Source organism: Phoenix dactylifera, chromosome 4 (assembly GCF_051530095.1).
Source record: "Phoenix dactylifera cultivar Ajwa chromosome 4, Ajwa_hap1_PhDact_Kaust_v1.1, whole genome shotgun sequence".
Classification (NCBI taxonomy): Eukaryota; Viridiplantae; Streptophyta; class Magnoliopsida; order Arecales; family Arecaceae; genus Phoenix; species Phoenix dactylifera.
The window spans coordinates 5,899,559-5,914,380 of NC_143193.1; the positions used below are offsets into that span (position 1 = coordinate 5,899,559).

The 14,822-nt window shown below is 37.8% G+C and overlaps 1 protein-coding gene across 33 annotated transcripts; it reads left to right on the forward strand.

Moving 5' to 3' along the window:
• Positions 1-408: 408 nt before the first annotated feature.
• LOC103724343 (uncharacterized) lies at positions 409-11,637 on the forward strand. Of its 33 annotated transcripts, XM_088719708.2 has the most exons (12): positions 411-554; positions 778-1,759; positions 5,634-6,138; positions 7,538-9,051; positions 9,145-9,305; positions 9,414-9,520; positions 9,603-10,005; positions 10,151-10,212; positions 10,379-10,574; positions 10,670-10,741; positions 11,321-11,381; positions 11,482-11,637. In XM_088719708.2, exons 2-7 carry the CDS (start codon positions 802-804, stop codon positions 9,607-9,609), a joined length of 3,252 nt encoding a protein of 1,083 aa, XP_088575834.2. In that variant the 5' UTR covers positions 411-554; positions 778-801; the 3' UTR covers positions 9,610-10,005; positions 10,151-10,212; positions 10,379-10,574; positions 10,670-10,741; positions 11,321-11,381; positions 11,482-11,637. The 33 variants fall into 33 exon arrangements, with proteins under 33 accessions (XP_038973197.3, XP_038973187.3, XP_088575814.2 ...); XM_088719700.2 differs by having other exon boundaries at positions 7,538-9,305; positions 10,379-10,500; XM_088719702.2 differs by having other exon boundaries at positions 7,538-9,305; positions 9,603-9,962; positions 10,379-10,500.
• The last annotated feature ends 3,185 nt before the right edge of the window (positions 11,638-14,822 follow it).

Below are 14,822 nucleotides of genomic sequence, written 5' to 3' on the forward strand. Positions count from 1 at the left end.
CCTATAAGTACTTAAACACCACAAGAATCTTTGCCACTTTGGATATGGGACTATTTCTCGTCCACACTCCCTCTTACATATAGAGCTCGTGGGGCGGAATTATGCCCGTCCCCGAGGGATGGAACTAGGGTTCCATCCTTTTTCACATGTAGAGCCCATGGGGTAGAACTCAAAGCGAGAAGTAACATGTGGATTTAAGTGAGGGTGCGGCCGCATCAAAAGGTAAGAGGGATTATGTTCTTTGATACCATGTAGACTCGAATCCAAAGATCTCAATTGATGGATTTCGACCTGTGCTAGTTTAGACAGGTTATGAGTGAAACTTTTACACCTTATTCTTTTAATTTGATCCAACCCACTCATTGCCACACTAATCTAAAAGCTTCATCCCAAGGGAAGAGAGAGAGAGGGAACTGGAGGGCTTGGCTTGTGAGTTACCTCGCGTGCGGTCCCTTCATAAATCCGCTATCGCCGTTACCAGTAGCACCCATCCTCTTTCCCAAATCCACAGCGCCGATCGACGGAACAACCCCAAACCCCGCTGCACCGCCCAGGTTCGTCTCCTCTCTTTCATTCTCCTTTCCCTCCTCCTCTCCCCATCGTAATCCGCCAACGCGAAACCCTAAATTCCCCTAATTTCGATTCAGTCGATCTCCATCTCTCTCTCGACGCCTAGAGTTTCCCTTCGAAGACGAGATCGAAATCGGATATCCTTTCGATCGATTTCTCGCTGATTGCCCCCCTAAAATTTGTGTGTTTTTTTATACCCCTCTCTAGGGTTTTGCTAGGAAGGGCCGATTCATGGCGGATCGGGGTGTTGTCGTCGTGAAAACCATATGGATGAAGCAGGCGGAGGAGGCCAAACTCAAGAGCGAGGCCGAGAAGGCTGCCGCCGCCAAGGCCGCCTTCGAGGCTACCTTCAAGGACGTTGAGAAGCCCAAGGAGAAGGATGACTCATCCGACAGCGACGGGGACGAGGGCGAGAACCTCGCCAGCAAGCCCCTCGGCCCCGTCGACCCCTCCAAGTGCTCCGCCGCTGGCGCCGGCATCGCTGGAGGCACCGCCTGCTCCCCCTCCACCTTCACCGTAGTCACCAAGGACTCCGACGGCAGGAAGATCCCCTCCGGTGGCGCCCACCTCAAGGTGAAGATCTCCCCTGGCGTCGGGGTCGGCGGGTCCGATCAGGAGGGAATCGTTAAGGATCAAGGGGACGGGACGTATACCGTGACCTACGTTGTGCCCAAGCGTGGGAACTACATGGTCCATGTGGAGTGCGACGGGAAGCCAATCATGGGGAGCCCGTTCCCGGTGTTCTTCAGCACCAGTACGACAGTAGGGACCACGGGCATGCCGGCCGCGGCGAGCCCGTTTCCAAATATGGTCAACCAGACAATGCCCAACATGCCCAATTACTCAGGGGCAGTATCTGGGGCATTTCCGGGGCTTCTTGGGATGATCCCTGGTGTCATCCCCGGTGCCTCTGGTGGAGTGGTGTTGCAAGGAATGGGAGCTTCATTGGGGGAGATCTGTCGGGAGTACCTCTACGGTCAATGCACTAAGACCGATTGCAAGTTCAACCACCCACCGCAGAATTTGTTAATGTCGGCACTGGCTGCGACGACCACGATGGGGACCTTAAGTCAGGCCCCGATGGCCCCTTCGGCAGCTGCGATGGCTGCTGCTCAGGCAATTGTTGCTGCAAAGGCCCTTCAGGCACATGCTGCCCAAATGCAAGCACAGTCGTCTGGAGATACACCTGGTTTGCCTTCTATCCCAGCAGCCCATGCTTGGTTTCTAGATAATTTTGAATTTTTATATTTACTATATTTCACTATTTGACCCTTCTGTTGATATTAGAAGAACACTAGTGCCATACTAAAGTAGTTCAATTAAATTTTTGTTAGTACCTTCTCTGTTGCTTGCCAATATAGCTTGCATCTGGCGAAATCTTCATGTGCATTTCAAGTATGAACTAGGGAATTTTTTGCCACTGGACATATTTAGTGAAGTAGTTCATATAAGCATACTTGCATGATATATAGTGTTAAATGGGCTAATCCCACCAAGAATTTGATCGCCAGGTTGGGCTAATTCCATATGAATCGGTACTGAGAAGCATGTTTTCAAGAAAGTTATGTTATAATTTTGTTATTACAATTTCAGAATATCCTATTTGATCTGTTGCTATTTTGTGGCATCAATGTATCTGTAACTGTATTGTGATCATCACATTGGTTGAAAACTGGGAAAGTACAATACTCATTAATTGATTTAGGTTTATTTTTTAAAACTTTAAACTACAGTTATTGCATTTTTTGACTTGCTGAAATCATAAATAAGGGACAATTCTTTAGATATAATCTTATCATTTGTCTGTACAACTTGAGAAGTGATCACATTCTTTAATATCTAACAGCATAGAAAAAGAAGATTAAGCTGGAAAGGCCTGTTTTCCCCCCTAAAACACAGGACTGAGTTGACTTTCTAAAGCCAACTGACTTTTTTCATTCATAAACATAGTGCTTGAATACCTGTTGTCTTGATTACTTCATGCACAAACATCCCATGCAATTATCAAATTGACCAAATCAAGACTTTGCTCGCTATTATTCTGCAAGCTTGATGCTTTAATTTGGTAAAGAATACCTTAACCATTCAAAAAGCTATGCTAACGTTATGAACAATATTTGAGCATGTTATGGAATCGTGGCCCATGCAGACAAGATATTGGAAAACAGGCCTCCTTTGGGCTTCAAGAAGGATCCAAAGTGTTGTATTATTGGCATGGCTCTTGTAGATGTGACAAAATACTTTTTTTTAGATCTCAGAAGAATCTGATCAGTCAGGTTCTTAACAATACATATATACATACATACATAAGTATGTATGTGCGTATGTATATATGTTTTGATGGAGATCAAATGGCTGTTCATGTACCTTTATCTTTGGAAGCTCAAGCGGAGGTTCGTTTACTTATGTTTTCTCATATAAATCTCATCTCCGGCTATTGGGGATCCCATTTCTATATGTATATATGTATGTATGTACACATATACACACACATATATATATCTATATATATTTATATGTATATGTGTATGTGTGTCTATATATATACACACATGTATAGATATACATGTGCATATATAAACTTATGACTTATAGTGACTTGGTTGCTGATCTTGCTTATCTCCTCTTACTTATTATGAAGTAAATTTTAAAAATGTTTGTGATCCTTTGTTATAATGTATAGATTGACTTAGATTTAAACATAAATAGAATTCATAAATTTAGATAAAATTATGTTGAAAATCTGAAATAAATAAAGTAAATTTTTTTTGAAAAAAAGAAAAGAAAATTGAAACATACACTTCAACACAAATACATATTTTAGTATAGAATACACATTAACCTTAAAAAGTAACAATATTTCAGATACACTTTTTAAGATAGACATTGAAAAGTCAATCTTCTTCTTTCAAGTGACTTATCATCCATTGTCATCACAATCTATGCGTACCTAGGCTGTTTATGCAAGTCACTTCAGCCTTATAAGCATCTGAAATGTAAACTTTATTACCTTCCAGTAGTGCCAAAAAATGTTTAAAATGCATGAAATGTTCTGTTAGACTGTCAAAACAGTTACATATGTTCTGTTGTATTATGAATTTTGAGGTTGTTTTTCTTTTTAATGTTCAAAGTAGTTTTGTAATCTTGTTCTATATGGAAAACTATTTGAAGCTATATAATGCATACAGTAAACTACAATCAGGACAGTTTTGTAGGATTTTTTAAGATTTTTGATTTCTATATTTTGTTTATCTATTAAAATCATGTATTTTCGCTGGTATGAAGCATTTAAGTTGGTCTTTATCTAAAATTAGTTAAATAGTGTATCCAGCCATGCTTTCTATGAATCTATTTATATACTTGCATATATTCGCATGCTGGTGTGTGCCATGTGTCAGCATATGATACGATATGTGCACTTTGACAGCCTCTGACTGCTTTGGACTTGATATGCAATAGTTTAATTCTTGATTTTCAGTTGTAAAGTCTTCATGGTTTAACTTTAATGTGCATTAGCTGCTTTCTAAAAGAGTTCAATTTTGATAATTATTGAGGCCTAATTTGCACGAATCTTCGAATTAACAAAATCATTTTTGTAAAGTGACTTAATTATCTTATTTCCCTGGGAGAGACTTGTAAACATGTATGCTTATACTATCAATAATTGGTGTATTTGCGATGGGTCCTTCCAAGTTGTTGCTTGTAGCTGCCTCCAATGACATGAATATCAAGAAATTATCTTAATTGAGATCTAAGACATGAATGTGGTTTCTTAATGTATGAACTGAGTACATTCTTCTTGATATCAAAGGTGGTTTGATGGTAAATTTTCTTCTTAGTGGGATGGAACTTTTTCCCCCTTTTTTGTTTCTTTGTGACATGAAAAATTGTTTGATGGTGAATTTTTTCTACTCTTTTGGGTGGTTTTATGTTGTTTCTTTAATTTGCAGTTGGTTGGCCAAATCTTATCTTCTTCCCAACTTTATTTTTGCCTTATGAAATATGAGAGCCTGAATTTGGCACTGCAAAAGCTTGTTTTAATAAGGAAGGCCCTATGACACATAGTCTGATATCCTGTGGATTGACAAGAGCATCTGCAAGTCTGAACAATCTTTTAGATAGCATGGAATGGATCATATACTGTATAATTTGTAAGGACATTACCATAAAGAATGATGCATCATCCTTGGGAATTGAAATATTGATTTCAATGTTGAAGAGTTGCCTTGTGTCTTCGGATTAGCTCTCTTTCTAGTTGAGTACCTTGACAAGTGGATGTTTGAGATGGCATAATTTTAAATGGTAAATAGTCTTCCAAAGATCACAGTCAATCAAATATGCCTATGGAAGTTTAGAAGTTTGAATAGATTCTAGTAATGAAGAGGAAAAGACTCCAATCTTGTTCTTTTATGTCTAGAAGTTAAAAAAAAAAATATTGCACAAAGAAGACATATTTGTTCCTTTGGTTATCGGTCTTGTTGTTCTCTCCTTGCTATCAAGTTATATGCTAGAATTTTATGTTGGATGATGAGAAATAATTGAATGAGTGGAGCTAGTAACTTGGAAGCATATCATTTTATTGGAGGGGCACTTGAAAACATGGATGAGAATTGGCATATAAACATTGTGTGTAATTTTGTTGGAGATGCCAGCATTATCATCATCATAACTTAAAAAGCATGGCCCTTTAAAGTATGTGTTTCTACGTAACATATTCATACTTGTTCTACTGGATGATCGATATGGTTATCTAATAGAATCCTGATTGTCTTGGTCTTTCATCAGATTAAATTACACAGATGCCTGATCCTGCTTATTGCACATGCTTATTGGAGCAGATCGGAAATTTTGTGTCATGACCTTTTCATCTGTTATCACATGCATGAAATGGTTAATATGTCTTGTCGTGGTAGTAAGAATTGTGCAAGTGGAAATCTAATTTGTTTGTTCATGCTAGATAGTTTGCCTGGGAAATTCATACCTTTTCCCCCTTTTCCCCAGGCAAACTAGCTTTATGTCATTTTTTAGGCGAGTTCACTCACTAATTTTTATATATGATGCAGGCTCTCCTGACAAGGCTGCAAAGGCTGATGTTCTGAAGAAAACCCTGCAAGTCAGCAATCTTAGCCCCCTTCTTACTGTGGATCAACTTAAACAGCTATTTGGTTATTGTGGTACTGTTGTCGATTGTACCATCACAGATTCAAAACATTTTGCTTACATAGAATACTCTAAGCCAGAAGAAGCAACTGCGGCTTTGGCACTGAACAACATGGATGTTGGTGGCCGTCCATTGAATGTTGAAATGGCAAAGTCCCTACCTTCAAAATCTGCTCTTGTGAACCCTTCATTACCATTAATGATGCAGCAAGCAGTTGCTATGCAACAGATGCAATTTCAACAGGCATTGTTGATGCAACAAACAATAGCCTCTCAGCAGGCTGCTGCTCGGGCAGCAACAATGAAATCTGCAACAGAGATGGCTTCAGCCAGAGCTGCTGAGATAAGCAAAAAATTGAAAGCAGAGGGTGTAGGTGATGAGGATAAGGTGGTTAACAGAAAATCCAGGTAATATAAATTGGTTCTTGTTTTGTTACGATATACCTGACCATGAGATGTGGGGAATGGTTCTTGTGTTCGAATGAGACACAAGACAAATTTTTGCTTGGTCATGCAACTGAAACACTGATTTATGATGTTGTCCAGTCGCATTAGCTAGAAAGCATGGATACTTCTAATAATATGTCGTGTCCATAATTTATCCATGCCAGATATTGATACTCATTAGATGCTTATCTGCTGGATACTTGTGTTATGTATCCTTTTTTTTTTAAGTACTCCGTATACTTTCTGGATACACTTTAGATTTTTCCTTGATACCTCAAAAACTAAGGAAGTAAGGAGGGTCAGTTTTGTAGTCTATAAAATTAATTTTAAGATACAAAAGTATGGAATATTGGCCAAACGATAAGCTTGTAAAAGTTAATGCTGCTGCAAATTGGACTGTTATTTTGATAGCCTACGATGCTCTGGGGATGCTTATATTTATATATATATATATATATATATATATATATATATATACATACATATGTATATATATATATATATATATCCAAGGTTCGCTCTCTTGGTACTGGTGCCACACAAATACTGTGTCGGTATGGCATGCTACAGGTCTTTTTGTTCGGTATGTCTCTCGTACCGAGTACCGGTATCGAACTGGTACAGTACGGTATACTCTGTACCAACCGGTTTGGGCCGGTATGGCGAACCGTGCATATATCTATATATATGTATACATACATACATATATACATACATAGACTACACATACATATACATAGACATACATGCATACATATATACACACACATACATATATGTAGACATACATGCATACATACACACACACATACATATACATAGACTTACATGCATACATACACACACACATACATATACGTAGACTTACATGCATACATACAGACACACATACATACATATACGTAGACTTACATGCATACATACATACACACATACATACATATATGTAGACTTACATGCATGCATACATACATACATATACGTAGACTTGCATGCATACATGTATCCTAGCCATATCATATGGATATATGTATGCACATATTGTAGTCATGTTGTATCCTTTTTCAAGATTTTCCATATTAGTGTGCTTGTATTGTGTCGTATTAGTATCTTGAATCCATATCCATGTTGCACAGTTCATTTGTGTTCTAGTCAAGAAAATGGTAGCCTATGATTTCATTTGCTAGTCAAGTTCAGTGTCGGTATTATGATTATTGACCAATTGCTTTGTTTATCATACCACTCTTATTTTTGTTTAAGTGGAAGTCTTGCTGTCTCGGTGTATCATCCACTATGGTGTCTCCATTTATCCTAATAATTGTTTTTTGATGTTTGATCTTTGTTTTGGGATTTTAAACAGGTCGCCATCTTCCTCTCGCCAAAGATCCAAGTCTCGGTCAAAGTCACCTATTAAGTATCGTAGAAGCAGGCGGTCTCGCTCTTTCTCGCCAATAAAATACTCCCGAGATCGAAGGTCGAGATCCCCAATAAGATCACACCATTCAAATCACGGCACTGAAAGGTCATACAGAGATGATCGGGACAGCTATAGCAGGAGTGGAAGGCAAGAAAGATCTCGTGATCATTATTCCTCTCATTCAAGAAGACATCGAAGTAGGAGCTCAAGTCCTAGATTGAAAAAATCATCTCGAGCTAGTTCAACATCACCAAAGAATCATAGAGAAAGTTTAAGTCCCAGAACAAAGAAATCATCTCGAGCTGGTTCAAGGTCACCAAGGCATCACAGAGGAAGCAGAACATCTCCTGTACGTGACCATCGGTCCTCTCGCCACAGTAGGCACTCCAGATCAAGATCAGCAGAGAAAAGGCATCATTACGAAAAAGAAGATACAAAAAAATCTGAAAGGAGGAAGGAGGATGGTAAAAGATCTGATGGAAGAAACACATCTAGTAAAGATGCAAAAGATTCTAGGGAACCAAAGGAAGTTAAGCCTGATTATTCTGCAGTCAGTCATAAGAGGGGCTCTTTGGTAAATGTGGATGAAGCCTTGAAGAATGAGAAAGGCATTGGCAAACATAAAAAGTCTAAATTGGATGATGAAAGTTCTGAGAAAACTGATGATCAAAATCTCATCGTGGACGACTTTAAGATGAGTGAAGATAAGAGGTTTTCTTCTACAACATCAAAATCACACAGAAGTTCCACAAATGATGATAATAATCACGCTGAAAATCAAGATTTCAGCAGGCATGAGAAGTCAGGAACAAGCTATAAGAAACATGGCAGAAGTGAATCTGCTTCTAGGGAAAGGGGATCTGCAACTGGAGAATCTAAACAATTGAGGGATGACAGGGCTTCACATCACTCAAGTTTGAGATCTCACAGAAGTTCACGGCAGTCGGGAGAAAAGTCCTCCAAGGATAAACTAGATAAGCACAAACTGGAGAAACCAAAAGACCACCATGAAAAGCCTCGGGAAAAATATGATGTCATCAAACAGTCGGAAACTGCAGATAGAAGGCCGGAAAACATCAATGATTCTCCAGAAGTAAAGCCGTATTCTACTGATGGTAGAGTGCAAAAAGAATCAGAGAATCCTAAGGTAGATAAAATGTTTGAACGAGATAACAGGCATTTGGAGAGCAGTGACTCTATGGACACCAAACAAGATCATATTGGTTGTTGTTTTGATGGACTGAACAAAGATTGTAATGTTGATAATTTGAAGACCCTCAAGACAAGCCCAGCATCAGAGGAGCATGCAAAACTTATAATAGGTACAAAAGATAATAGTGAAATGAAAAATTTAGAGATGGAGTCAGGGAAGATGGAAACTTATGATTCTGTTGAGAATAAAAGACATCATCGACCAGATGCTGCTGATATGATGATCAAGTATCAGGATGACAATGGTAATGGATCAATATACCTTGACAGTGATACTCCACCTGGCAAAACAGATCCAAACATCAAGAAAATGGAATGCATTAACTATGAATTTGCAGGATCGAGAAGAGATGGCCCTAGTACCTATATCTCAGTATTGAGCACTCGCAGCATGAGTCCCGAAAATTCAAATGTGGGTTCAAATAAGTTTGCTGACTTTACTAATCAAGAGTATATCAAACATGATTCGGCTGACACAGAAGAAAATTTGCTACCAAAGGTTGTTCCTGAGCATAAATTTGTTGACTCTGAGTCAGAAGGATCACGCAAAAATGAAATTGCTGGGTACTTCTCAAAGTTTGTTGCTCATGAGAGTTCTGTAGTGCAGGGCTCTTGTCTTGTGGATGGAGCTTATGCTGATGATATTCCAGAATCCTTGACCAAGATGACTGTTAATTCTCCTTCATTGGATGATTCAACAAATTCAACATCACAGTATGATCCTGAGTGCTGGTCTCTATAGGTGCAGATTATTGTCCATAGCTAGTTCCTTTCTGATCTAATGTTTTGTTTGCAGGAGTTGAGGATGTGTTTTGTGGAAGACAGCTCAAGTTGCCATGAGACAGCTCATCATGATATATCAAAATCTATTATAGGAAACCTGAAGGATGAAGGATTCAACTTTAGAAGCGAAGTTTTTCTTATTCTATTAAGAATTATTCTCCTGGTAAGCTGATAATGATGCAATGTTTAGTGCTTCAATCTGCGCGTTTGCCCTTGCAGGTTGGCGAAGACCTGGAACATTTCTTGGAGCATATTGGAGCTAGTAGTACAATCAAGATATGCTTGTTTCCTGTCTGCAGTAATGGTTTTATATTGTTGGACGACTGTATTGAATTTGTTCCAATGCATATTACATGACAATTGGCATAACCTGGTTGGTGAAATTGTTCTAGTTTCTGGTTATATTCCTTTATTAGGTACTGAAGTTTGTTTTTACTTTCAAAGGCATTTGTTGTCTACAGTTATTCCCCCGTCATTTCTTTTTCCATATCCAAATACTGTCTGATGCCTTAAAAGATTTGATATCTGGGGCTAGCAGTTTAATATCTGAACAAAATGCAGGGATTTTCTGCTGTAGACTTATTGAATGTTAGGCGGTGGATGGATGAAGCATTACTTTTGAGGTGCATCACTTTTTGGCATAGTCTATAGAACTATTTGTTGAATTTGCAGGGAGTTTATTCCCCCTCTTTTTATTGAGTGTCTTTGCACTTCCATATATGGTGATTCCAGTTTCTCCTTTTTTCCCTTTCTTTCTTTTGTTCCCCCCTTTTTATTTTTGGGTAACAGGCTGCTGTATTAAAAGTCCAATGTAAGTGATCAGCATGATTTAATTGTTGGTTGTCTGAGCAATCACATCCTTGAGGGTTGGTAGAACATCTTCCTGGACTTCTCGATTCGTATTTCAAGATGTAACTTCATATGATAAGCCTCCTTTCTGACCCCCTTGTCTTGCTTCATATTTTGTTGGTTGGCTGGATAAAAGGTTGGCTTCATTGTAAGCCATTCTAAAATTTGCACTAATGTTCTCATATAGCTGCACCAGTATAATGGTTGCTGTCGTACCAAAAACATGTGCAGGTGTTAAAGTGGATTACCATTGGAGCATTTCTCAGCGCAAGTTGTCTAAGTTTTGCCTCTAATGCAGGAAAGGTATGCAAATAAAGCTTGATGACTGTCAACAAAGATTTTCCAGACTTTTCTTCTGGAAACCTGATGAACTTTTCCCTATTTGGAAAGTTTAGTCTTCTCATCTATTTAAGTTCAAGAACGTAACGTGTTTCAGCTATATTAGAATGATTACAGAAACATGAAAGAGGTAATCGAAATATATTTGACATATGTATCAATTAAACAACTATAAGTTTTCTTTTGTTATCAAATTTTTTGAAAACTCAGGTTTCCTACATTCAGATTGCAAGTAATTGTTTCTTAGCTACTGTTCAACCTCACCATGTTCGGTTCTTATGAAAATGTAGCAATGATAAATAATAGTAATAATTATAGTAATTATAGTAATGAATATTTCTGTTCATGTTGTTTTTCAAACTTTCAGAGAAGATGAACATCTTTGAAGCAGAACAGAGCTATTTAATAATAGAGTGAATTTTGTTGCTCTTAGTAACCCATTCATTTGATTACACAGAAATCTGTGTTCTGAAATATGGCCTTAACAAATTCTGTTTTTCCTTGTCTTTTTTCCCCTTTTTGCTTTTTTCCGTTTTAAACTAGGATCTGCTTCACTTGGATAGAGAGAGGGTAAGATGCTGATATGTCAACAATTCATCTCCAGGTAGTGCCTAAAATTTGCTCGGCAGTCAACATTCCTTGATGTGTGCTACACTGGTCCAAAAGCATTGCTTTTTCTGGCTATTTTTCATTTGTTTGCATAGGGTTATTTCATGGATGGGTAGGATTGAGCATATTACTAGTATGCAGGCAGAGACTTATGTATCCTTCTAGCTGTTCAGTGACAGCCAGTGTTTGAATGGCGGTAGAAGTTGGTTTCTTATGTCGTTTTTCTGTCAATAGTCATTTTTTGCTCAAAATTTTCTGTTCTTTTGGGTGCCCTAATCATGTCAGATTTTAAACATGAGGTGATTTCATCAAAAAATGTGCAAAAATATGAATTAGTTCCATCATTGAGCATGTTAGGTGAGAACATTCAGCCAAATTATGATTTAAAACCTTTTGTTTCAATATTTGTCAATCTCTCCTAAGATATGCCATCATTGGCTATTTTACATCCTAGAACATGCCAACCCCAAATAGTTGGGAAGAGGCTAGATGATTATGATTACGATTGGAGGATATGCCAAATCTACTTGTAGCTTCAGCGAATCCTTTGGGAATCAGTGTATCTATTCCCATTTACAATATCTGGTTGCACATGATCTATAATTCCCCATGGACATCCACGACTCTTACATGTCGTTTGACGTTGCATACCCTTGTGTGTAGCAGCGAGCAGCCAAAATATTTTCAGTTATAGAGAAAATTCATTAGTTATGCATGAATTTTTGTTCGGTGAATGGATCTTATTTAACCAAAAATGATTTGCTTATGCTCAAGTATTTATGCTCCTGGTGTAAAAAGCATCTGAAGTGGTCAAAAACTATAGATTCAATCATGATGTTTGGGGTGTCTTCTGATGCTGTACCCTGCTTGTTGCTTTTTACGTGGTGACTACTGATTTTTAATTTTTTTAAGGTCAACAATTTGATCCAATCCTCAGTTTTTCTTTTTTGAGCTTAGCAGTTCCAGAATAACTGCTGAGCACAAAATCTGTTACTAGTTTCCAGTTGCATTATATTTATCATTGAAGCGGTGAGGTGGCTGCTGCTGCTTATTTTTTTAGAATGACCAAATGCCCTAACTGGCATCGCTATTTGTTTTTTCTTCTTTGACTCTCAGATTCTTTACGTTTTATGGTGGCTATACCCCATTGTTTATTGCGGTTTGAAACTGCAACCGTTTGTGTTATAGCATTTGGTATTTCTGCGTGAGTAAGTGTTCTGCACAGACCAGCAATCTGGTAATGTTTTGTTATATCTTTTTGCCCTAGGTTTGTCGTATTATGCAGGGTTTCACATTTGGATTTGATAACCCAATAAATAAACTCGCCTGGATCCTGCGTTTGGTAACTTGTCATAAACTTTACATGGTTGGATTTTTCTCACCAACTTGCTAAAGGATGAGGAGAAAGATATATGATTGAGGGTTAGAAGTAATGCTTGGACAAAGAGGAGAGGATTGTCATGTTATGACACCTAACAGGACACCTAAAAAATTTTCTGCATATTGCTTGGAGCATTTCCTGATTAATTCGTGGTCATTGGATCTGCATTTGGGCATTTTATTCGACGTTGAAGGTGACTAGTTTTCGCACTTCATCTGTGGATTCATGCTGCAGCTATAGGTTTCTTATGGAAATTTTAATAAGCTTCATTGTCTTATGTACCCCAACCTCTATTCATTCGAAAGTGGATCAGTCGATTCTGCACCTAAAGCTGAAAATTTTGTTCCATATGAACTTAAAGAAACTTATCAGAAAAAGCTCTTATAGCATGGGTCACTGTGCTTCTTTCTCACTGTTAGCTGCCAGGTTGAGGAGAAACGCTAGGGTTTTGAGTTTTCTCCATGAGATTTTCTGTTGTGACATTAGTATGGGGTTTGGTATTAAGATGCCGAATTTTTGAAAATAGTATTTAGTAAATAGAATACTTTGCTTTATTGAAAAAAATCAATCATGTTTGCTTCAGATAATGAAAGTGAGCTTTTAGACAGATTAGTCAATAAGGTATTCCTATTAATGTTTTCGTTGTAAAGATAGCTTGTGATGGAATCTATTTATGGAAAAGATTGGGTTTGGATAAATAGGCGTTGAGGTATTAAAATGGATGATTGCCTGGCAATAAATGCATGAATCCTGTTTCGTGCTTAAGAGCTAATAGAGAAAAAGTTTTATGGTCAAGATCAGCCAATTAGATTTGCACTTTTTTTTTAATTGGATGAAGGTCCTAGATTGTTGATATGTGATCTATTATTTTAAAATTGTTAGTACATAAAGAATTATATGATTTGGAGGCTCTTTCATTGAGTGGTCAAAAAAATTTGTATTATTTATGTTGTTTAAACTGTTCAATTTTTTTGATGATTTGATGCATAGGTTAAGAATTTTTTAAATTTTTTATGTTTTTTGGTGTGTAAGTAGTTTAGAAATAATAGATAATATACAACAGCTTGGATTATTGATGTAAGGTCCCAATAGAAACTCTATAACAATTATCCCATGTGTAACTTGGCCTAAAGTTTTGGCAGAATGGCATAACAAATTAGTTGGAACAAACGGGTTACTGATATAGATCTAGAATTTGAAAGTTCAAGTCTGCGCCAAAAGTAGAGTAGTGGATCATGCATAAGTTGGATGTATGTAAATACAAATATATCACTTTCTTTTTGACTTGTTGCTATCCTAACTTGTAAGTTTGGATAGAAGTAACCAAGATTTGGCGGGTTATACAAGTTTACTGGTTGGCACATAAGGTTGGGTTGACTTATAATCCGACCTAATCTATTTCTACCTAATTTGATATGAGGATTAACGGATCAGGTTAGGTTCCAAAATAAGACCTATTTTACATTTTGGATTTGGTTGAGTTTATTGAACTTTGATCCAACTGATCTGGTTCGTATGTTATCCTTATTTTTTACCCAACCTGAGGCGAACCCATTAGACCCGTTAACTCGTGTAATAAAAAGGAGATGACTAAGTGAGCTGGTCTCTACCGTCCCATGATTTTCCTACCTAAGGAGCTTTATTGTTATTATTTTTATTATTATTTCTTTTGGGAGGAGCTTCACACAGGGTGCTAAGAAGTGCGATGATACTTTCTCTTCCCACTGATGCAAGGAACCTTGTTCGAGCTATCAGGAATGGTTGTATCATTGATGGAGTGATATATTTATCTTGCATACCAGTAAAAAACAATGAAATCAAATAAAACTTTGAGAGCATCCCATATTTTGAATGTCTGCGGCAGGCACGACCTAATCTGCAGCCTTTGGGCTGATCCACTCCGATTCAAGTGTGTATAATTTTTCTGTTTGGAAACGGACAAGCAGTTACCTCATGGGCACTTCACATCAGCTTGCTAGGGCTTAGTTTTGAACAGAAGCCAAAAGTGGACAAATATATTAGGCGATCTAATTTCTTTTCTTTAAGACTAGGTTC